The following is a 21,396-nucleotide window of genomic DNA, read 5'->3' on the forward strand; positions in this document are numbered from 1 at the left end:
AGCCCCGCGGGGCTCTGCGGGCGCGGCCATGCGGGGCGCGGGGGGGAACCGAGACCCCGGGCCCGTCCCCGGCCCTGCGCGGCTGGCGAGCGGGGCGGCGACGAGGCGGAACAGAACGGGGTATCCGTGCATAGGGGTCGGCTCAATTAGTGGCACGGGCCTCGGCGGGGTCGCCCCCCGACCCCTCCCCCCCCGCGGCGAGGATGGTACGTTCCCGCCCGTCAGCGGCGGGGGCTGCAGCGCCCGGCCCGGTCCGCAGGGGGGCGCTGCCCGCAGGCACGGACCCCACGGAGATCCCGGGATCGTCCCGGGAAGATGCGTGCGGGGATCCCTGGGATCAGGGGCGGGACCCCCGGGATCATCCTGGGAAGATGAGTGCAGGGATCCCTGGGATCAGGGGCGGGATCTCCGGGATCAGGGGCAGGATCCCCGGGAAGACGAGTGCGGGGATCCCTGGGAGCATCCCCCCGCTGGGTGCAGGGATCCCATGGTGGGCTACGACCTCCCGACTTCCATTCGCTGCGAGTCCCGTGGGGGCTGGATCCCCAGATCCTCCCTGCTGGGCGCCGGGTGGGATCCCCAGGATTCCCCGGCTGGATGCAGAGACCCCAGAGTCACGGCTCTGTGCCCCCCTCGGCCGCCTCCGCTCGACCCGGCCACAGCTCGGTGCACCGATCTGCGGGCTGGTTCTTCCCTCTGCAGCTCAGGGCTGGAAAACAACGAGACTTTTTCCCCTCTTCTGCCATCCCACAGGTTGAGGCAGCGTCCCCTCCCTGCTGCGGCTCAGGCTAGGGGCGAAACTCGGGAGAAATCCGTCATTAAAGGAAGAAATACCCTCACGGCCGGGGAAACTAGAGGGCACCAATGCCCTGGGCTGCGATTCCCAGAAACCAAATCCCAATTTCCCGGGCGGGGCCACGTTCTTTCGGTTTATTTAATCAGAAACACTCGCGGAGTTGCCCGGAAAAAGTTCCAGGACAGCGTATCCTGCGGATTCCAGTGCATTAACACAGTCCAAGCATACCGCGAAGCCTGAGAGGGGGATTCCTTTAAGGCGTGCAGCCCTCGGCAGCAGCCCGAGCTTTCCGGGGGTCTCAAATGGCATCCCCTAAAAGTGGCACCCCCTGGCTTCAACCCTGTGTTTGTGGAAGATGGAGGTGGGCTTGGGGCTCCAGCAGGATTTGGGGATTTCACAGGGATTAGAGACAGAGGGAAGAGTGGGAAAGAAGGGGAAAGAAAAAGGGGATAATGAAGGGGCCAAGGGAAAAAAGGGGAAATGAAGGGGGCAAAGAAAGGCGGAAAAGTGAGGAAAAAAAGAAAGGGAAAGAACAGGGTAAGGAAAATGCAGGCAAAGAAGGGACAAAACAGGGAAAAGGAAAGAAAGGGACAACACAGGTGGAAAGAAAAAAAAGGGAAAGAATGGAATAAAGAATGAAGGGAGGACAGGGAGCAAAAAAGGTGACAAGGAAAGGGACAGGGAGACAAGGGGGTAAAGAAAGAAAAGGGAAAGAAAACAGTGAAGCAAAAAGGGGGCAAAGAACAGGTAAAGGTGGAGACAAGGAAGGAAGCTGGCAGTAAAGGGGCAACAAAAGAAGCGGGGAAATGAGTAAAAAGAGGGATTAAGCAGGGAACGGGGAAAAGGGGCCCGGGGTTTCCCCGGCGCCGAGGAGGAGTCTCCTGTGCCCTTACAGGGGCGTCCGGAGGGGCGGTCTATTCCCGCTCTGTCCTAAATCTCGAGGAAACGAAACCGCCGGCGCTGCGCCCGCCCCGCGGTGCCTCCACCTCCCGGAGCACCACGCGTTCCCCAGGTGCCGCCGCAGCTGTCCCCGAGCCCGAGACATGCAGCAGTCGCTTCCGCCGTACGAGGTGCTGCCGACGGAGGTGAACATGGAGGAGATGTCCCGGAGCACGACGGTGATGGTGGAGGAGACGCAGCAGCAGTCGCCGCCGCCCCGGGACCACCTGGTGTGGTCTCTGTTCACCACCCTGTACGGCAATTTCTGCTGCCTCGGCCTCCTGGCGTTCGTCTTTTCCGTCAAGGTGGGGAGCCCGGGGGGACACCGGGGGTGGGGGCGGCCCCGGAGACACCCACCGAGTCCCGGACCTCAGGGACACCCGCTGAGCCCCCAGCCCGGGATGCCCCATGGGCCCCACTGAGCCCCCGGCCCCCGGGTGACCCACGGACCCCGCAGAGCCTCGGCTGAGGGGTGACCCGTGGACCCCACAAACCGTAGAGCAGAGGGTGCCCCAGGGACCCCACAGAGTCCCCTCTTCATGGAGCACTGACCCCACGGAGTACCGGCTGGGAGCTCTGCAGACGGCGGGGCTTTGGGAGGGGAGGGCAGTGGGCACCTCTGGGTACCCCCGGTGTTTTGGGGGGTTCAGCCCGGTCTGGCGCCTCCAGCACCTCTCCCGCAGCCCTGAGACCCCGGGACCTCCCCACCCCACTGCCCCTGACTCTGCCTCTGCCTGCCCCCAGTCCAGGGACCGCAAAGTGCTGGGTGACTACAGCGGGGCCCTGAGCTACGGCTCCACGGCCAAGTGTCTGAACATCACAGCCCTGGTGATCAACATCGTCATCGTCGTCATCGTCATTGTCGTTGTCTCCCTGGTCGCCGCCGGGGTCTTCAGGCACTACCAATCGCACTACCAACCTCCCTACGGGTACGGGTACAGCCACACTTAAGTGCCTGCCCTCCTTGCCCGCGGGCTGTGCTTCCCTCCCCGGCGCCAGCCCGGGGTCGGAGCCACAATCCGCGACAATCCACGTGCCTCACCCGGAGCCTGCTGCTCTCCTGTCCCTCCTCCCTCCCCACTTGGAGCTTTTGTGGAGGCCCTGCTGGTGGCTGCCCTCGCTGGAGCTGTCTGGGGGTGGACACGGCTCCCCAGAGAGCAGCTGAGCACCCCAACCCTGCCACAGCCTGCTTGCTGCTTGGCTCTGGAGCCCCAACTGCCTCAAAACAATTCTGGGGAGAAGCACCTGGTTCAGAGAAAACCTGCTCCCTGAAATAAAGGTTTCTTTCACTTTTGCCCTGTCGTAGTTTCGTATCATGAGGATGTGGTTTGGGGTTTGTTCTACAGCAGCTTGGCAGGATGAGAAACAATGTCAGCCCGTGGGATGTGCGTGGAGGAGGTGGAAAGTGTCCCTCATCACGGAGACACTGCTCAGGGGACACCCCAGGTGCCATGAACCTGGATACGGCATCTGCACCGGCAGTGAAGCTCGTGGAAGGGTCACACCCAGGATGAGGGTGGAACCTGGTCCCTGCTGGGTGTCACCAGGAGCACCCCCACCCTCACTGGCCCTCAGGAGGGGCTGGCAGCAAGCAGAGCTGAGGGCAAGGTGGCTTTGGTGGGGCAGGATGTGCAAAGGGCTGGAGCAGGATGAGCTGGAATGGGACTGAGCAGGGTCAGCAGGACTGGAGAGGCTTCCAGAGGGAAGGGGCCGGTGGGTTCTGCAGCTCCATCCCCAATCACCCCACCGGGAGCAGATTCCACATCTCACCCTGCAGCCAGGGGAGCTGGGACCCTGCAGTGGGATGCTCACAGCCCCATCCCACTTGCCTGGAGCCCAGTTTGCCTGGGCACAGCTGCCCATCCGCCTGCAGCAGGAAGCAGGGGATGAATTCCACGTCTCGCTTGGCTGGCACGTGCAGCCTTTGCTTTCGCTATCAAACTCATCCCAGCCCGGCGGCTCCCTCGCCTTTGTGCTCCGGATTCTCTCCTCATCCCACAGGGGAGGCAACTGTGGCCAGAGGGAACCACACCAAGCACCAGGGGTCCCTGTCACTGGCTGGGAGGGCTGGCAGGGCTGGATCTTCGCACCTTGGGGCTACCACACGTGTCACTCCCTGCCCAGCCCCATGTCACTCCCTGCCCAGCCCCGTGTCACTCCCTGCCTGTCCCCATGTCACTCCCTGCCCAGCCCCGTGTCACTCCCTGCCCGTCCCCATGTCACTCCCTGCCCAGCCCCATGTCACTCCCTGCCCAGCCCCGTGTCACTCCCTGCCCAGCCCCATGTCACTCCCTGCCTGTCCCCATGTCACTCCCTGCCCAGCCCCATGTCACTCCCTGCCCGTCCCCATGTCACTCCCTGCCCATCCCCATGTCACTCCCTGCCCAGCCCCATGTCACTCCCTGCCCAGCCCCGTGTCACTCCCTGCCCGTCCCCATGTCACTCCCTGCCCAGCCCCGTGTCACTCCCTGCCTGTCCCCATGTCACTCCCTGCCCAGCCCAGCAAGCCCAGAGTGACTCCGGTGGGGACGTGGGGGGTCCTGGCCCCAGCCCATGTGGCAGAGCCTCAGCTCTGCAGCTGGCCTGGCTCCCCCTTCCCCTCTGCACTCCTTGCCCTCGGCAGGGCCCGGTCCTGGGGGCTGGGGCCCCACACGCAGGGGAACAAAAGGGTGTTTTTCCCTCTCCCCACGAACATGGGGCTCCTGCCAAGACACCACTCGTAAGATGTCAGAAATCCCACTCACAAACATAGCAGATATTTGTTGCAGGATCCCTGGCACTGAGCCTCTGGTGAATCATTTTCTGCTCTGTTTTTTTCCTGGAAAACACGGGCTCCTTGCTGCAAGAGGAATCTGCTGCCTGTCCAGCCCCAGGCCTGGGCTGCCCAAAACCAGTACAGCCAATGGGAACTCAGGCCAACAAAGGCCGTTGCTCCAAGATCCCCATTTCCTCCTTCTGCCTGTTTTTATCAACAGTTTCCTGCACAAATCTAAAGGGCGGCCCCGCACAAGCCGACACGGAAAAAATTTACCCTTTCACAGCCCAAAACAGCCACAGGCAAAGCCTCCCTCCCTTCCTCCCTCCCTCCCTCCTGTGACCATTGCCAGGCTGCCCTGGACAGCTCCCCCAGCCCACCTGCCGCGGAAACTCGGGAGGAGAATAAAAGCCCTCCAGCACGACGTTTGTAGTGACAGAGAATTACTTTGTCCTGGCCAGGACGTGCCATGGAAAGCATTCCTATCCACACATAGTTCCTTACATGGTGTTTCCCATGTCTATACAGACAAAAAGCCAAAGAAATTTTCATTCAGCGGTCTTAAATGACACTTAAGAATTACACTTACACGTAAGAATTACAATTCTTAGTATTCTATCTCCTATCGGTTCTTGATCCCTTCACCTTCGAACCTCATTTTTCGGTTCTCTCAACGATTCATTTCCCAGACAGGGAGGTGATGTTGGTTAATGGTCGCTAATGGTCGCTAATATTCGCTAATGTCTGCTAATGCTCTTCTGGCTGCTTCCAATCTGTGGATGTTCAGATCAACGGCCCTCTTCCGGTGAACAGAATCCTTAGAAGAAAAACTTGAATTCCCCTCCCCCCTTGGCACAGGCGAACAAACTCTTGATTAATTTTACGTTAAAAAAATTAAAATTAGTCATTTCGAACATCCCCAACTCTCCCCTCAAGTCCCCTCGGAGTCCTGGGGGTTCCCCCAAGTCCCTTTAAGCCCCTCACGGGTCCCCAGAGCTGCCCTGCACCCCCATTTTGCGTGGGGTCGGGGTCCCTGAGGGCCATGCCCTCCTCCCTCTGCGGGGCGGTGCGGTGCGGGGCCGGTCCCCCGCCCTGAGCGAGCTCCGTTCCCGTTCCAGGCGTTCATTCCCGGTCATGGAGCCCAGGCAGGCGGACGTGTCCATCCCACTGCAGTCCTCCGGGTGGGGGGCGGCCGCCCCCGGCCCCCGCTCCGAGCAGCAGCCCCGGGACTACGTGCTCTGGTCGGTGTTCAATGTGCTGCTGTGGTGCACGCTGGCCGGGCTGGGCTGCTGCGGCTTCCCCGGGCTCGTCTACTCCGTCAAGGTGAGGGAGGGGCCGGGAACCCCCGCCAGACGCCCCGGATCTAGCGCTGATCGGCCCCGGGACCCCCACCCAGCCTGACCCCCAGCCAGCCCCTCCCAGGGCTTCCCGCCCCCAACCGAGCCCGACACGGGATCCCCGACGTGTCCCAGCTCCCTCCCCAACTCCGTGCCCCCCACCCAACCGAGCCAGGACCCCCGACCCAGCCCGACCCGCACCTTCCCCTCACCCGGGGGTCCCCCAGTGTCGTCCCCGCACCCCCAGCCATCCCTGACACCCCCCGCTTCTCGCCCCCTGCCCACCTCCCTCCAAACCCCTCTCCCACCCGCAATCCCCAGATCCTCTCTCCCATCCCGGACCTCCACTCTGGTCTCCCATCCCCGATGCCAGCCTACCCTGGGACCCCCAAAGCCGTGTGCCCACCCTGGGATCCCCCAAAGCCATGTGCCCGCCCTGGGACCCCCCAAAGCCGTGTGCCCGCCCTGGGACCCCCAAAGCCGTGTGCCCCCCGAGCCTGCCCCCCAGAGTTCCGGGGCCGCAGGGCAGTGCCCGCTGGCCTCGCCCCGGGCCCCGGGGGACGCGTCCCTGGGGTCCCAGCACAATCTCGCGGCCCCCCGGAGGGGGTTGGCCCCCCAGTCGATGTCCCACACACCGGATCCCCCCGCTTACACCCCAGGCCCGTGACTGTAAGCTGACGGGGGACCTGGAGGGTGCGCGGCGCCACAGCCACCGCGCCAGGGTGGCGAACATCGTCTGCTCCGTGGCCGTCGCCGTCGTCTGGGTGATCTTCATCGTCATCGCCGCCGTGGTCATGTCCAGATTCAGGGACACCTGACCAGCGCCTGGCCCCACCCGCGGGGTGCTCCCGCCCCCCCTCCTGCCTCCAAAATGTGCCCGCTCGGGGCGCGGGGGCGAAGGGAGTTGACCCCGGTCCCCTCGCTGCCCGCAGCGCCGCTGTCCCAGCACGGCCGCGGGAGGGGACGGGGCGGCCAGGCTGGGGCGTGGGGGACAGGGGACAGCCCCCCACCCTGCCCCCGCTTTGCTCTGCTCACACGCTTCCCGGCACCTGTGACACACCTGTCGGTCACCGCTGCCACCAATGAAGTTCGTCCCGCCAAACGCCCTCGCTGTCACCTCATTCACCGCGGGACATCGCAGAGAGTCCTCGGGCATCTTTGCGGCGTCCTCTTCCTCCTCTTCCTCCTGCTCCTCTCCCTGCCTCCATCCTGCCGCGGAGCAGAGAGCTTCCAGCCCAAATCCCAGGGAAGTATCTTCCCAACATCTTGGATGTTATAGATGCATACTATAATATTGGCTTTTCGCAAATATTAAAAGATTTTATATGCTTAGATTTTATATGCTTAGTGTTAAAGTAACTGTTACAGAGTTTTTATTTCTGTTGTTAATTAAGCTTGGACATAGTAGAAAAGAGCTGAGATAAGCATGCTTTTGTTAAAATGCCTGCTTAGATAACATCCAATAAACACATAAAAAAAAAAGACACCTACTTACAGATATACCATCTATCAACCCTCACCATCTGAAGACAGTGTGGTCCAGAACCAAAACTAAAAATAATAATTCAAAAACCCTAAAACCACAACCAAAAAATACATGTACTCTAAAAAAGTAAAACCAAAAACGAGTCATAGCAAACAATTCTTAAAATTCGTAAACCAGTTTCAGAAAAAAGTTTACTATACATAAGAGTCTATATACAACAGGCTTATAGTAGAAAAAAAGTGTTTAAGAAGTGTCTCCGAAGATAACGGTGTGCTCTTGACTGAGTACCAAGGCACGCCCAGCCGTAATCTTTATGTTCCTTATCTCCTACTATCGTTTATTCAACTTTTAAAATTTTCACGAGAGAGTAAACGTGTTTTCCACATTGGAGATGGCAGGAAAAGGAGATTAAAGCCCCTCCTCATGTCCTGGCTGCCCACGCCCCCCACCCTGCCGCCCTGTGTCCCCCCGCTGCCGGGGAGCCCCTTGGACGTGGCTTTTCCACCTTTCCACACGAACTTCCCATTTCACCCATCCCACAGCCCAAAAGTGTTGCCGAGGGAGGTCTGCCCTGCCCAGCTCACCTGGAGGGTGGGCTTGGAGGTACCTGTGCCAGCCAGCGCCGCGCAGCTCCCTGGCTCCGCCTTGGAGTGCCACTCCTGCGGCGCCGGAGTCACGCCGGAGCCACCCGTGCTCCTCATCCCGGGAGGAAGGCTGGCTATTAAAAGCCCGCGGGCTCGCCATCCCAGCCCGGCCTGTGGGACAACCGCATCCCTCAGGGCTGTAATTCCCCAGGTTTATATTTAGCGGAGCAGGGATATAAAAGGGGCACCGGGCGCGCTCCCGCGAGGCTGCCGGAGCCGCAGGGTCCCTCTCCGTGGCCATGGACACCTCGTACCCGCGGGAGGAGCGGCCGCCCCCCAAGCGGGGGCAGCCCCCCGCCGCCCCCGCGCCCCGCGACCACCTGGTCTGGGCCATCTTCAACACCCTCTACATGAACTTCTGCTGCCTGGGCTTCGTGGCGCTCGCCTTCGCCGTCAAGGTACGGGACCGGCGGCGCCGGAGCGCTCGGGGGCTCCGGGAGGGATGCCCAAGGAGGCAGCGAGCGTTTGGGAAAACTCCCGGGCGGGCTGGGGCGGGCAGATCCCCACGGTCTCCACAGGCGGTGACACCTGCCGCTGGTGAATGCTCCCTGCTTTTCCTCCACCGATTCCGGAGGCGGTGGGACAGCCGTGGGTAGCCACAGACCCCCGCCCACCACCCGAGGAGCAGCTGCTTGATCCTAAAAATGTCATGGGGGCTGTGATTTCTCCAGTCCCCCCCCCCGGCAGGAGCAGCTCCAGCTGTGGAAAAATGGGAAGAAGCAGGGACTGGAGTCAGAGAGGCTCCGGAGGAAGCAGGAGGGAAAATCCCAGCTCCAGCTGGCCTAGACTGGGATAGAAAAATGGGGACTGGCAGAGGCTGGAGCCAGAGAGGCTCTGGATAAAGCAGGGAGAAAAACACAAGTGGGAAGGGATGCAGGGCTGGAGGGGAACGGGAGCAGCCTGGGGTGGATGGATGGATGGATGGATGGATGGATGGATGGATGGATGGATGGATGGATGGATGGATGGATGGATGGATGGATGGACGGACAGATAAATTGTGGTTTGCAAGGGGGACAAAGCCCTGGAGGTGGTGCAGGAAGGGCTGTGGGAAAGAGCTGCAAGAGGGGGCTGTGGGAAGGGGCTAGGGAAAGGAGCTGAGGGGGCTGAGGGAAGGACCTGGGGGAAGGGGCTGAGGGAAGGACCTGGGGGAAGGGGCTGAGGGAAGGGTCTCTCCTCGGCTGTTGCAGGCTCGGGACAGGAAAGTGTCTGGGGATGTGGAAGCTGCTCGGCACTTCAGCTCCAAGGCACGGTGCTACAACGCCCTGGCCACGGCGGGCAGCGTGGTGCTGCCACTGCTGCTCGGTGCCCTCATTGTCACCGGTGTCATCCACCTCTCCAAGCTGGCCCAGGAGTCCGTCGGCTTCTTCACCTACCAGTTCAGCGGGAGCGACGACGAGGACCAGTGATGCAGGGTGAGGGCTGGTGGCACCTCCTCTGCACCGCTGGTGGCCCCCTCCAAAAGGCCACCACCCCTATCTGCCACCCCACTCCCCAACCCCAGTTATTTTTGTTTATCCTGTGGGATTTTTTACCTCCTGTTATCCCGTGTGGAGCCCGAGCTTCCATGGTTGCTATTTAAATCATTAAACGCTTCACACAGTGCGAGCTTCTGCATGTGGAAAGGGGCAGAGGGGTGCCAAAGGGAAAACATAAATTGGGATTTTTGGCTCTGATGGGGCTCCTGGCAGCCAGGAGACACCATTGTTCCCACAGCCTTAAGGGCCACCTTTGGCCCCAGGACTGAGGAGGGGAGGAAGCAGAGATGCTCCTGGGCCTCGTGGGGGCAGGATGAAGAAAATGGGGTGTCCCCTCCCCATCCCAAATGGAGCTGAGACCTGCAAACTCATTACAGCAACCAGACATCCCCAGCCACTCCCAGCCAGGACAGGGGGGAGTTGGGAGGCACTCCCAGTGCTCCCTGCTCTCCGTTCCTGGGCTGGAGACAGCTCATTTTGGGATAAAGGACACCTTTTTTGAGGCTAAACCCCCTTTACTGTCAACTAGCCCTGGCTCAGACGGGGCTGTATCCCAGCCCCATCCAAATCCCAGTCCCGGAGCAGGGCACAGGGGACAGCATGGTCCCTTCGTCGTGCCAAGAGCTGCCGCAAATTAGGGGCTGGCGGCTCTGATGAGGCTGGAGCAGGACCCGAGTAATTACAGGGCAGCTGAAAAGTCCCTGCTCCAGCCCTAAGCGTTCCCAGATGCCTCGGGGCACGGAGCAGCCGCGGGGCTTTTTATAAACCGGGCCGAGATTCCTGGGGTTGCCTTGGCCAGGACAGACCCCTCGGGGCAAGGAACGCCTCCGGCATTCCCTGCTCCCACCCAGGACAGGGACAGGGAGGGTGGGAAAGGGAGGAGGCTGTGCAGCCCAAAGCCAGGGGCTGGGGGCACCGTGCCCGCCCTGTGCAGGCACGGGAATTCCTTGGGATTCCTGAGACACCAAAAACTGTGTCCCAGAGCAAACCCACAGCAGCTCCCTGCTCTCCCCGAGGCCACTCAGGCTGCCCTCGTCACCATCTGACAGGATAGTACCACAGATCTCTGGTGTCCAGGCTTCCTGCAGCCCTTCAGACGCCAAGTGAGAAAGGATTTAACTCCCAAAGTGCTTGACAAGAGTGGGAATAGTGTAGAAAAGAGTTTAAAAACATGTAAGGGATGTTACACACCAAATAATAGGAATGGAGCTGTGTGCTGCCCACACAGAGTTAAAAGGCTTTCTGCTGCATATTTTGGAGTAATACTCAGTGCCAAAACATCATTCATCTGGTGAAACAGCACTGGCTGAACCTCCACAGCCCTTTAAGCCCACAGAGCAACACATGAGGAAGGCAAGGACCAGGGCAGGACAAGCTGGAGGAGCTGGAGTCAGGATCCTGGAGTCAGGAATTGGCTTCCTTACAAACACAAACATGTTGAGAGCATAAACAACTCCTGGGTGTTCAGCAAACACATTTGAAAGGGTCATTTTCAGGCTTGGTTTCCTCTCCTGAGCCAAGTAAGGGATCTGTGGAGGGGAGTGGGGGGCTCAGACGTGGTGACAGCTCCAGCCATGGTGACAGCTCCAGCCACTGACCCCCTGGGGCCACAGGGACAGATGGCACACAGTCCTGGGGGGGCAAAGGGCTCCTGGCACAGCCTGGCTCCCCCTTTCCACACACTGTTACCTGCCTCCTGCACCAACATCCCGGATCTGCTGCTCCAGAGGGCAGCACCCAGATCAGGCAGGGTTTAGGGGGTCCTGCTGGGCAACCTCTGGATCCATCCAGACGCTGTGGGGAAGCAGACACTCTGCCCTACAACAGAAAAGCTTTGTGTGAGGTATGGGAATGGTTTCTTCCCAAATTGTTTCAGGGAGCAGATGCAGGCAGTGCTGCCATACCTTCCCCCAGGGGAAAGCGCTGTCCCGACTCCAGCACAGCTTCCAGGGGAGAGGCCGGAGGGTCCAGGGAGGTCTCAGTCACTTCCATCCTGATCTCCTCCCTGGTGATGGTGACCTCCAGTTTGTTGCCCAAGTAGGAGATGCTGGAGACCTTCAGCTTGGTGATACCATTGGGAAAGGCAGGATCGAAGAGGAGGCTGGACCTCGTGATCCTGGAAAGGCAGGAGCACGTCAGGGTGGGGACAGCAGGAGACACAGAGGAGCCCAGCTCGGGGTCAGGGAGCAGCCACCTCTCCAGGCATCACCACCTCATGCACACCAGAGGGGTCTGGAAGGGTCCTCAGGGCACCCAAGGCTCTCTGGGCAAACCCCAGGCACACTGATGGAGCACCTGCTGAGGAACTGCTGGGGCTGCGATTCCCAAGACATTCCTGTCCCAAGCCCAGTTCCACAGCTGGGGCCTGGGCTTTCCAGATTTCATGTTTAAAAACCTCAGCCCAGTTCCCTGCTCTGGCTCAGAGCTTGGCTCCAGCAGCAGCTGTGCTGGCAGAACCTGGGGAATGCCCTGCTCCTCCTCTCAGAGCAGGGGACCCTCAGACACCCACCTCAGCTCCCATTCCCACGGGATGGAGGGCTGGAAGCTCAGCAGGAAATGCAGGCACAGAGAGCTCCCAAGGCTCAGAGACAGAGAGGCCTTGGAGAAGGCTTGAAGGTTTGGAAAAGAAAAGTGAAACAGACACAAAGTAAGAATTAAGATTTGCAGTTCTGGCAGAAATGTATTTTAAGCAAGCATAAATGTGCCTCATGGAAGTGAATAAATATGTTAAGCAAGACAGCAGAAAATTTTAAAGTCTAGCAGTAGAACTTGTTATAGAGCTGGCAAAAAGTAGAGATCCAGCAAAAAGTGTCTGTAGAGGTGTATGATTGGATACAAAGAAGCACATTGCATCAGAATCCTGTAAAATGTGGTAATGATTTCCAGCACTTTGCTATCATTTACAGTAATGACAGCAAATTAATGATTGGGTCATGAACATCCTAGCGAGCTTTGTAGAAGTAGCTGATTAAGGAATATATGAGATGTGATAAGAAATAGATGATAAGAAATAGACAAAATACATTGTAACTAAAATTAAAATGGCTTCTGATGTGATGGCACTGAATGCAGGTCTCAGCCTTCCATGAGACTGATTTTGCAATAAATAAACCATCTTTCAATTGCCTCATCAGACTGCTCTGTATCCCCAGCAGTGCTCCTTCCCCAGAAACAATGGAACAAACATCCCAGCTCCCTCTCCAGCCCTGAGCCAAGGCCAAGCTGCCCGTGTGGGCGTTGTCTTTGGGTGGGGAAAAACAACAGCCCCTCTTGTCCCCAGCCCAAATCCCGGCGCACCAGAGCTCTCCACCAGTAGCTCCAGAAGGCTGAGAGGCTTCAGGGGCTGGAGGGGGCTCAGGGGAGGTTTGGGGGCCTGGGGAGCCCCAGCACTGCACAGGATCCGTGTCCCACAGTGGGAAAGGCGGGAGTGTGGCTGCACAATGTCACCGCCACCTCTGGAATTTGGCCAGAACCCCAAAGCTGTGGCTTGAGCCTGTGCCACGAGGGGCCTGACCCAGCACACACTGGGCACCTGGAGACCTCCCAGCTTGGCCAAAGCCCACATTTCCAGCTGGGAACATGGCAGCTCACACACAGCTCCACCAGGGAATGGGTGGCTTTTCCAGCTGGGAATAGGGCAGCTCACACCCAGTTCTGCCAAGGCATGGGGCGGGTTTCCCAGCAGCTCTGACCACACACGTGGAGTGAAAACACATATTTAGGGCTGGAAGTTTTCACTGGGAATCAAAAGGCTTCATCCAGCCTCAATTAAACCAGGAATAGGCTGAAGAGACAGTGGCTCCAGGGTGGAAACCACCACGGCTCTGAAATTACACGAACGGCTCCATGTTTTCCCAGGATATTCTAAAGCTGAGGCTATGCCTGCTCAGCACTTCACTCCTGATGTGAGCAGGGGGGCCACAAGGAGGCTGCAGGAGGTGTTTCCTCACCACATCCAAAGGAGGCAGGAGGATGCTGCTGCTGAAGCAGAGATGTCCTGGATTGTCAGGCAAACTGCATTCTGTTTGCCCTCTATAAGGCAGTTGTCTTCTGCTAAGTGGGCAGCTTTCCTTATCTCTTCCATAACCATGCTGATAACAGGCTATTGAATGTCACTGCATGGCTGATAAGAACTATAACATCCCATTGGGAGATGTGAGCCCAGAGGGGAGAGACAAGCATTGTACCCAGATACAATCTGGAGATTCTGGAGCACCAGCCAGCTTTTCTCCACCGGATTTTCCCAGAGGAACAACAGCTGCCTCTTCTTCCACTGGATCTTCAGAGGAAGACTACACCCTTTTCTACAGCACCCCCTGCTCCAACAGAACCACACCTGACACTCCAGGAGGACTGCACACAACTCCAACTGGACTGCCACCAACACCCTGACCCACAGGGTGTCAGGCGGAGTTCTGACTCCATCAGTGTTGTTCTAGTGTATTGCATTGTTTTATTTTATCCTTCTATTTTCTTCCCTATTAAAGAACTGTTATTTCCTGCTCCCATATTTTTTGTCTGAGAGCCCCTTAATTTAAAATTTACAGCAATTTGGAGCGGGGGTGGGTTTACATTTTCCATTTCAGGGGAGACTCCTGCCTTCCTTAGCAGACTCCTGTCTTTCCAAACCAAGACAAGAGAAGAGGCTTAGGGAATGGAATTTTGCTTCCCAAATGTGACCTGTCATGAGCCTCTTACCTGTTCCAAACTTCTCTCCAGCCAAACAGGGACATTTTAAGGGGCAAGTGGTTGCTCGGGAGTTAAAAGTGGCACAACAGATCTCACCTGAACCCTGTGAAGCCGAAGAGGATGACCTGCAGGAATCCACCCATCCCTGTCAGGAAGTTCACAGCTCCCGACCCATCAGAGTTCTCCACCCAGACCTGACCAGCAGGACAAAGAGATGATGCAGGAGCTGATTTGGGATGCTCCAGGCAGTTCTGTGGGTTTCAATCCCATTGACACCTGCCTGGGAGCAGGAGGGATCTGCAGCCCCTCCACTCACCTTGAAAGGCTCTGTGATGTTGCTGAAGCACTTTTCCAGCTGGCTCCAGGCTCTCTGCAGCTCCTTCAGCTCCAGCCAGCCCATGGCAAACATGCTCTGACAGAGAGGGAACAGTGTCTGCGCGGTGGAGCAGCACCGCCTCCCCACCCCTCCATCCAGCACTTCCAGGGCACATCCCAGCTCTGCACTGTGCCCTGGATGGAGCCCCCCTCCCAGGGGTGAGTCCCAGGCTGGGCTCTGCCCTCTCCTCACCCAGGTCATGGCTGGCCCGGCCGGGTCGGTGACGGGCTCGTACATCTCCAGGTCGTTTCTCCGCACCTCGGCACTCATGGGATGCATCAGTGGGAAGCCCAGCAGGACCACATCTGCCTGCTTCACCGGCTCACCTGGGGACAGGGCTGCTCAGACAGTATCCAAATTTCCTAAGTTTTTGAGCCCACTGATAAGAAACAATCCAGTGAGGCAGGAAAGCCACCCCAAGCCCAGCTTGTTGCACTGCAGCAACAGCAAGGACTCTTCTTCTGCCATTCCCAAGTCTGAACCAGTTGGAATTCTGATAATTCCAGGATTAAAAGTGTGATCCATGGGCTGAGCCACATCCATGGGCTGCTGCCACTGCCTCCCTGCTCACCTGGGCTGTAGCCATCATATTCAGGGTGATATTTCCTCTCCTCATCAAAGGGCACTTTGATTTTCCTGGCACGGTCCTCCCACTCCTCTGGCGCTGGGAGCAGCAGGTCCCGAGCCAAGTCAGTGGCAAAATTTAAGCTGGAAAGAAGGTGGAACAAGGTTTTATGTCAGGGATGGGTGATGGTGAGAGGAGAGAGGGGACAGAAGGAGCTGCAAGTAAAAGCTGCTGTGGGAGAACAAGGGGCAGAGATTGAGCCAGGGGTGACAGCTTCCATCACGGAGCCAGGAGCTCCTTTCCCTGGCTGGGGGTGTCTCCAGCTGGCCAACAGCACAGACACCCCATGGAATGCCACGGGAGAAGCCCTGCTGTGAATGTGTTGCCCGATCTGAAGAGAACACAAAACAACCGGAGTTGCTTTATGAGGTGCTTTATTAGGGCCCGGGAGCCTGAGGACTTTCGTCCAAAGTCAGAGCCCCATTTTGCCACAGGATCTGCAGGGTTTATATACTTTTCTTAACATGATTGCTTCATTTAATCTATATGCATCGCTAAGCATCTTTAAAGGCATACAGAGATTGATTAGGTACACCATGACACCCGTTACTCAGCCAAAAGGTGCATTCCATAGATAAGGTTTGGTACATTCTCTAGATAATACATCCTCTCCATCTACCATGCACTAAAGTTCACTTAAAGTTTACCGGGCCTACTGCGGCCTTAGCAGAACTACTGCTACTCATGCTAACTATTATATTGCTTCATTAATCTAGACATCTATCTATTAACTAGAATATGATTTTCAATAATTTTCGAACTTCTGCAACAAATGGAGATCCCTCTCAGCCCCACGTGGGCACTGAAGAGGTCGGAGGAGCTGGGGGAGCCCCCACTCTTCCTCTGACTGCAGAGGGGTGTGAGGAGAGGGAAGAAGGATCCCCATGGGAGCCCCCCTGCTCCCATCCCTGCAGAGTGCCAGGTGGAAGAGCAGAGTGCCAGGCTGTGCTCCCAGGTGTCATTCCAAACATTACCTGCGCCGGGCCACGGCATTGGTGTAAGCAGAGTTATCCACCTGGCTGTGGTACTCGTCTGGGGGCATGACACCTGCGGGGACAGGAGGGGACACTTCGCACCCCAGCACACCCAGGGGCTGCTCTGGGCCCCTCGTCAGGGACACAGCTGGGGGAAGGTGACCCTCCTGCCCATCTGGATCCTGCTGGCAGGATCCCACACAGCCCCAGAGGGATGCTCAGTGGGAAATGGAAAGATAGAAACTTCCACAGATGCAGGAAGGCTTAATTTGCAGCCTTGGAAGGAGCTTGGATTGATGTAAAAACAAAGTATGCAGACATTAAGTAGAAAAATCATAAACTTATGCTCCTATAGTTGTAAGTAAAATAAGCTTTATGTAAATTAGAAACTATTGATAAAATGGTGAAGGGCTTATAAAGTAAGAGTGTAATTGTATAGAATAAATTAAGAGTTTAGATGTTACAATGTGTGTGTGTGTGTGTGTGTACATGTAATAACAGCCTGTTAGTTAAAAGTATCCACTTTGCAGTAACAGTGAGTCAAGGTGACAGGTTAGAAAATTAAAACACACTCTCTAGCCGCAGTCCTTTGGATTAGAAAGTTATACATTGTCTTGTAAAGTTATACATTGTCTGGTAATTTCTTGTAAGGAAGAACGTTTGACTACCTTGAGCTATAGCTGACTGTTCGCTGTCTCAAAATCTCACAGCCTCTGAGACTGATGTTTATTTAAACAATAAATTGTCTTTAGTCCTTTAAACTGATTTTAGTCCCGTCCCTTTAATTAATGCAGTGACAGTGCTGAAGCAGGAACAACCCGGGATGCAGCTCTGGCTGGTGCATGCAGGCACCTCATCCTCAGGGCATCCTGAAGGGGACCTTCATGTCATGGAATCCCAGGGTGGTTTGGGTTGCCTCATCCAGTTCCACACCCCTGCCATGGGCAGGGACACCTTCCACCAGGTGGCTCCAAACCTCTGCTTTCCGCCCCATTCCCAAGGCAGAGGTACCTCTGATGTGGTAGAGCTGCTCCTCCTCACTCCACACCATCCTGCTGCACCAGTACTGAGCCACGGCTTCCACCAGCTCCCAGCCCCCGTCCTCCTGGAACAGCTTCTGGTCCTGGGGGGAGAACAGGGCCATGAGGGACACTCCACCAGACTCAAAGTCAGCAGGAGGATGGAGAGGAGCTCTGAGGAGATGGAGGGAGCAGGAGGAAAGACTGGCCTGGTTTGAGCCAACAGGATGCTGAGACGCCCACAGGAGCAAGGACAGAGCAGGCAGGGCTGCAGGAGGGAGCCTGCGGAGCAGAGAGAGCAGAATTCCTCAGGGAAGGGACAGTGACAGTCTCCAGGTGTCCTGCCACCGGGCCATCAGGTGGAGCACCATCCCTTTACCTGCGTGGTGCAGTAATACTGCTCGAAGGCCAACAGGACATCCCCGGTGATGTGGATTTCCTGGGCTCCATAGATCTCCTCAGGACACACTTCCCGGCCAGTGGCTGCGCTCTCCCACGGGAACTTCGCGCCCTGCCGACAGAAGGCATCCATGAGCACATCACACTGTGCTGCGCCCCGCTGAAACAGCCCGGGACTGCTCTGGGGACAGGGGCATGTGCCACCCCCTCCCGGCGTCCCCTGGGGACAGGGGCAGGTGCCACCCCCGCCCGGTGTCCCCTGGGGACAGGGGCAGGTGCCACCCCCGCCCGGTGTCCCCTGAGGACAGGGGCAGGTGCCACCCCCGCCTGGGATTGCCCTGGGGACAGGGGCAGGTGCCACCCCCGCCCGGTGTCCCTGTCGCACCTCGTAGCCCTGCTCCCGCGCGTTGCGCCTGGCGCCCTCCAGCGTACGGATGCGGTACCGCAGGATGGCGCGGGCAGCCTCGGGATGCAGCAGCAGGATATTCGGGAACATCCAGGTGTCCTGCGGGGCCGCGCGGCGGGATTGGCTGGGGGGAAGCATCCAAATGCTCCCGCCAGCTCCACCCTTCAAGTACACCCTCATCCCGATGGAAGGATGGAGCCTTCTCCACCCCTATTGAAGGATAGCCTGCTCCATCCCGATGGAAGGATGGAGTCTCCTCCATCCCACTCGCCGTGCCAAGCCCCCAGGTCAGCACGGCCCCCCTCACCTGGTCCCAGAAGACGTGTCCCCAGTAGTCCTCGCCGCGGGTGCCGTTGGACAAGCCGCCGGGGCTGATGCCGTGGAACGGGACTCCGGGGCTGTCCCGGGGCGGGATGGCGCTCAGCAGGTAGTAGAGGCAGCCGTGGAGCGCCTGGCGCAGGGCCGGGGGCCCGTCCAGCTCCACGGAGCAGCCCCGGCGCAGCGCGGCCCAGGCGCGGACGTGGGAGCGGTGCAGGGACCCCTCGGCCAGCAGGGACAGCCCCGCGCTGTAGCTGCGCTTCGCCTCCTCCTCGCTCACGGCCACCGCCGTCAGGAACTGCCAGCACCGCTCCCGCTCCTCCCCGCCCAGCGTCAGCGACTCTGGGATGGGGGTCCACAGCATGTGGACAGTGGGACGGGGGCCCCCCTCCACCTCGGGAACCAGAGTCTGCCCGTAGATGTAGCTGTGGGAGACGGGAAGCGATTGAGGAAGGTGTTTCCTCCCAATGTCCCGTCTAACCCTACTCTCTGGCAGTGGGAAGCAGTCACAAATGGCTTCTGCTCCCAGGAATCCTGTTCTAGAGGTCACCTCCTACAAATCTCCTGGTTTCCCCAACCTCACTTCTTTGAAATCACATCCAGCCCCCATGACCTTCACCGCTCTCACACATCAGTGTGAGGCAAAATTCTGGAGCTGCAAGTAATACAAATATTTCTATGCCTAATTTCAGGGGCTTTTTTATACACCTGCCAGGACAGAGCAGGTGTGAGAAGCCTTCACATCCCTCACAATTCCAGCCTCACACCCCTCACCATTCCAGCCTCACCCCCCTCATCATTCCAGCCCCATATCCCTCACCGTTCCAGCCTCACACCCCTCATCATTCCAGCCCCACATCCCTCACCATTCCAGCCCCACATCCCTCACCATTCCAGCCCCACATCCCTCACCATTCCAGCCCCACATCCCTCACCGTTCCAGCCTCACACCCCTCACCGTTCCAGCCTCACACCCCTCACCGTTCCAGCCTCACACCTCTCACCATTCCAGCCCAACACCCCTCAACACTCCAGCCCCACTCCAGCCTTACATCTGTGGTTCATTCCCCAGGGGAGAGCAGGGCACTGCACCACAGCCCGCGTAGGGTGGGCTCAGGGCAGGGACCCCATTCCCCACACTCACTGCGCTCCCTGGAAGTCTGGGCCAGGGATCAAGTGCAGGTCCTGGCTCTGCGGCACGAACAGGCTCTGGAGCTGGACGGTGATGGGATGTGTGGAGCCATCCAAGCGCCGGATGGTGACACTGGAGGCCATCAGGTGCACCAGGGAGTGGTGGGCGTACAGCTGGTGGGTGGCCGTGTAGCCAGGGGACTGAATCATGTGGCTGAAGGTCCCTGCAAGCATAGCCAGAGCCACCAACCTTTGGAAATACTTGGATCCTGCCTTATCTACTGGTTCCTACTGGACAAGGAATTGCTTTTCCTGGGATCAGATCCAGTTGTGGACAGGAGAACACCGCTGACAGTGAGCCTGGCCAAGCTGCTGAGGGACGGTCTGTGCCATCAAACGTGATTAAAGAGCGTGTGCCGAGTCTGGCCCCAGCAGGGATAGAGCTACAGCCTGAAAATCACTTATTCCCACACAAAAGGGAGATTTTCCGCTTGTTCCAGAGGAGCAGTGCCCCGAGGCGAACGGAGAACGGGGAGAAGGAAGATGTGACTGAGCACAAGAGGCAGCAGAAGCAGAGAGAGCCGAGCCTCTGCAGAGCCCCCGGGGGAGGTGCCGGCTCCCTGCTCACCTGTCCAGGTGTTGAGGGTGAAGCTCTGGGCGGGGCTGCGGGCGCCGGGCGCTGCCATGCGCAGCCCCAGCGGGCTGGGGACATCGGCGCGGTGCGTGTCCCCCGCGGCGCCGCTGTACACGCCGGCGGCGTGCAGGATGTCCCGGAACACGCGGGTGCCCAGGAAGGCGTTGGTCACCGTGGGCAGCAGCCGCGGGTCCCCGGGCAGGGCCGTAGCCGTGAACACGCCGGGGTCGCCCTCGCCATCGGCCATCGCTGCCGGCCCCACCTGCGGAGCCGCCGGGATGGGACGAGGCGACAAAGTCAGCTCCCTGTCACCCCCTCCGCCTGCCACCAGCGGTCTCTGCCCCTTTTAGTGTCCCCTCTGGTCACCTCCAGCGGTTTTCCCCCATCCCAGCTTCCTCCCAGCCCCGGGGTGCATCCCCTCCGCCCCTTCACCCCATTTCCAGCTGTCCCAAATCCTGACGGATGAAGGATGAAGCTCACGGGCTTCATCACTTCTCAGCCTCCTCCCTCTTCCTCTTGTGCTCCTGGATGGGGTTGCACCAGTTTCTCCCAACACACATAGCCACCTTCCCCATCTGGCCTCCTCTTCCCCCCAGTGCTGTTCCGTGACACTTTGAAAAGTTCCTGATACTTCCCCCTCTGCCAGCTCACTGCACCCCTCTGTTGTCCCTCACTCCTGCATCTCCAGCTCAGCCTCCTGGGTCAGGACCTTTCCATCCCACTGATTTATACATAAAACTATATTTATGTGTCATGTACAAACATATATATAATTACAGACTAAAGATATGTACAGATACAGACACGCACAAGCAGCCCCTGACGAAAGGCAGCTGCAGCTGGCTCCTGGCAATGCCGGGCACAGGAAAAACACAGGAATGACGAAATGAGGCTCTGAGAGACTCTGAGCAGAGCTAGCAATCCAGCCAGGGTGACACAGGAGCAAGCAGCCCAGCCCCCAAATCCCTCCCTGACAGCAGCCGGATGCAGGAACGCTCCAGCTCAGCTCGGTTTCCTCACTGAGACTGAGCTGGGAGGAAAATCCTGCCTTCGGGAAAGTGAAAAATCCCGACCCAGCCCAAGCCCCAGGGTGCGGAAGGGAGGAGGTGGGTCTTGCCTTCTGTCCCGAGGCCGGGCTGAGCCTGTGCAGGCGGAGAGACGCTGCTCCAGGGAAGGACGGAAGTTGTCCAACCAGAAAGAAGGAAGGAAATCGCTTTTTTCTTTCGTCTCCTTAAAAAGAAATAGTTGGAAAAATGATCCTGGACACGCAGGTGTTTGTCCAGCCGAGCTGAGTGCCTGCGGAGGGAGCACGGCCGTACTGGGGCTGCCCTGTGCCTGGGGAGGAGGAACTGAAAGAGGAAAACCGAGTCAGATGAGTTGTGATCCCAAA

At 58.4% G+C, this 21,396-nt stretch overlaps 4 protein-coding genes across 7 annotated transcripts; 3 read left to right on the forward strand and 1 right to left on the reverse strand.

Moving 5' to 3' along the window:
- Nucleotides 1-1,725: 1,725 nt before the first annotated feature.
- On the forward strand, nt 1,726-3,029 carry LOC132328638 (interferon-induced transmembrane protein 1-like). Its single transcript, XM_059848637.1, has 2 exons — nt 1,726-2,040; nt 2,480-3,029. Exons 1-2 carry the CDS (start codon nt 1,840-1,842, stop codon nt 2,684-2,686), a joined length of 408 nt encoding a protein of 135 aa, XP_059704620.1. The 5' UTR covers nt 1,726-1,839; the 3' UTR covers nt 2,687-3,029.
- Nucleotides 3,030-5,472: 2,443 nt separating this feature from the next.
- LOC132328641 (dispanin subfamily A member 2b-like) lies at nt 5,473-7,166 on the forward strand. Its single transcript, XM_059848642.1, has 2 exons — nt 5,473-5,813; nt 6,487-7,166. Exons 1-2 carry the CDS (start codon nt 5,625-5,627, stop codon nt 6,643-6,645), a joined length of 348 nt encoding a protein of 115 aa, XP_059704625.1. The 5' UTR covers nt 5,473-5,624; the 3' UTR covers nt 6,646-7,166.
- A 155-nt stretch (nt 7,167-7,321) lies between these two features.
- Nucleotides 7,322-9,562, forward strand: LOC132328640 (interferon-induced transmembrane protein 5-like). The gene is made up of 2 exons (XM_059848641.1): nt 7,322-8,355; nt 9,148-9,562. Exons 1-2 carry the CDS (start codon nt 8,197-8,199, stop codon nt 9,364-9,366), a joined length of 378 nt encoding a protein of 125 aa, XP_059704624.1. The 5' UTR covers nt 7,322-8,196; the 3' UTR covers nt 9,367-9,562.
- A 1,020-nt stretch (nt 9,563-10,582) lies between these two features.
- PGGHG (protein-glucosylgalactosylhydroxylysine glucosidase) lies at nt 10,583-21,341 on the reverse strand. 4 transcript variants are annotated; one of them, XR_009486821.1, is made up of 15 exons: nt 21,124-21,341; nt 20,001-20,268; nt 19,386-19,596; nt 18,231-18,666; nt 17,903-18,022; nt 17,498-17,629; nt 17,111-17,222; nt 16,100-16,172; nt 15,072-15,208; nt 14,693-14,826; nt 14,441-14,536; nt 14,221-14,318; nt 11,340-11,551; nt 11,125-11,253; nt 10,583-10,964 (listed from the first exon to the last, which is right to left on the reverse strand). XR_009486821.1 is itself a non-coding variant. In XM_059848638.1 (14 exons), exons 2-14 carry the CDS (start codon nt 20,251-20,253, stop codon nt 11,189-11,191), a joined length of 2,079 nt encoding a protein of 692 aa, XP_059704621.1. In that variant the 5' UTR covers nt 20,254-20,268; nt 21,124-21,341; the 3' UTR covers nt 10,583-11,188. The 4 variants fall into 4 exon arrangements, 3 of the variants coding, with proteins under 3 accessions (XP_059704621.1, XP_059704622.1, XP_059704623.1); XM_059848638.1 differs by having other exon boundaries at nt 10,583-11,253; XM_059848639.1 differs by lacking the exon at nt 17,903-18,022 and having other exon boundaries at nt 10,583-11,253.
- Between the last annotated feature and the right edge of the window lie 55 nt (nt 21,342-21,396).

Source organism: Haemorhous mexicanus, chromosome 6 (assembly GCF_027477595.1).
Source record: "Haemorhous mexicanus isolate bHaeMex1 chromosome 6, bHaeMex1.pri, whole genome shotgun sequence".
Taxonomy (NCBI): Eukaryota; Metazoa; Chordata; class Aves; order Passeriformes; family Fringillidae; genus Haemorhous; species Haemorhous mexicanus.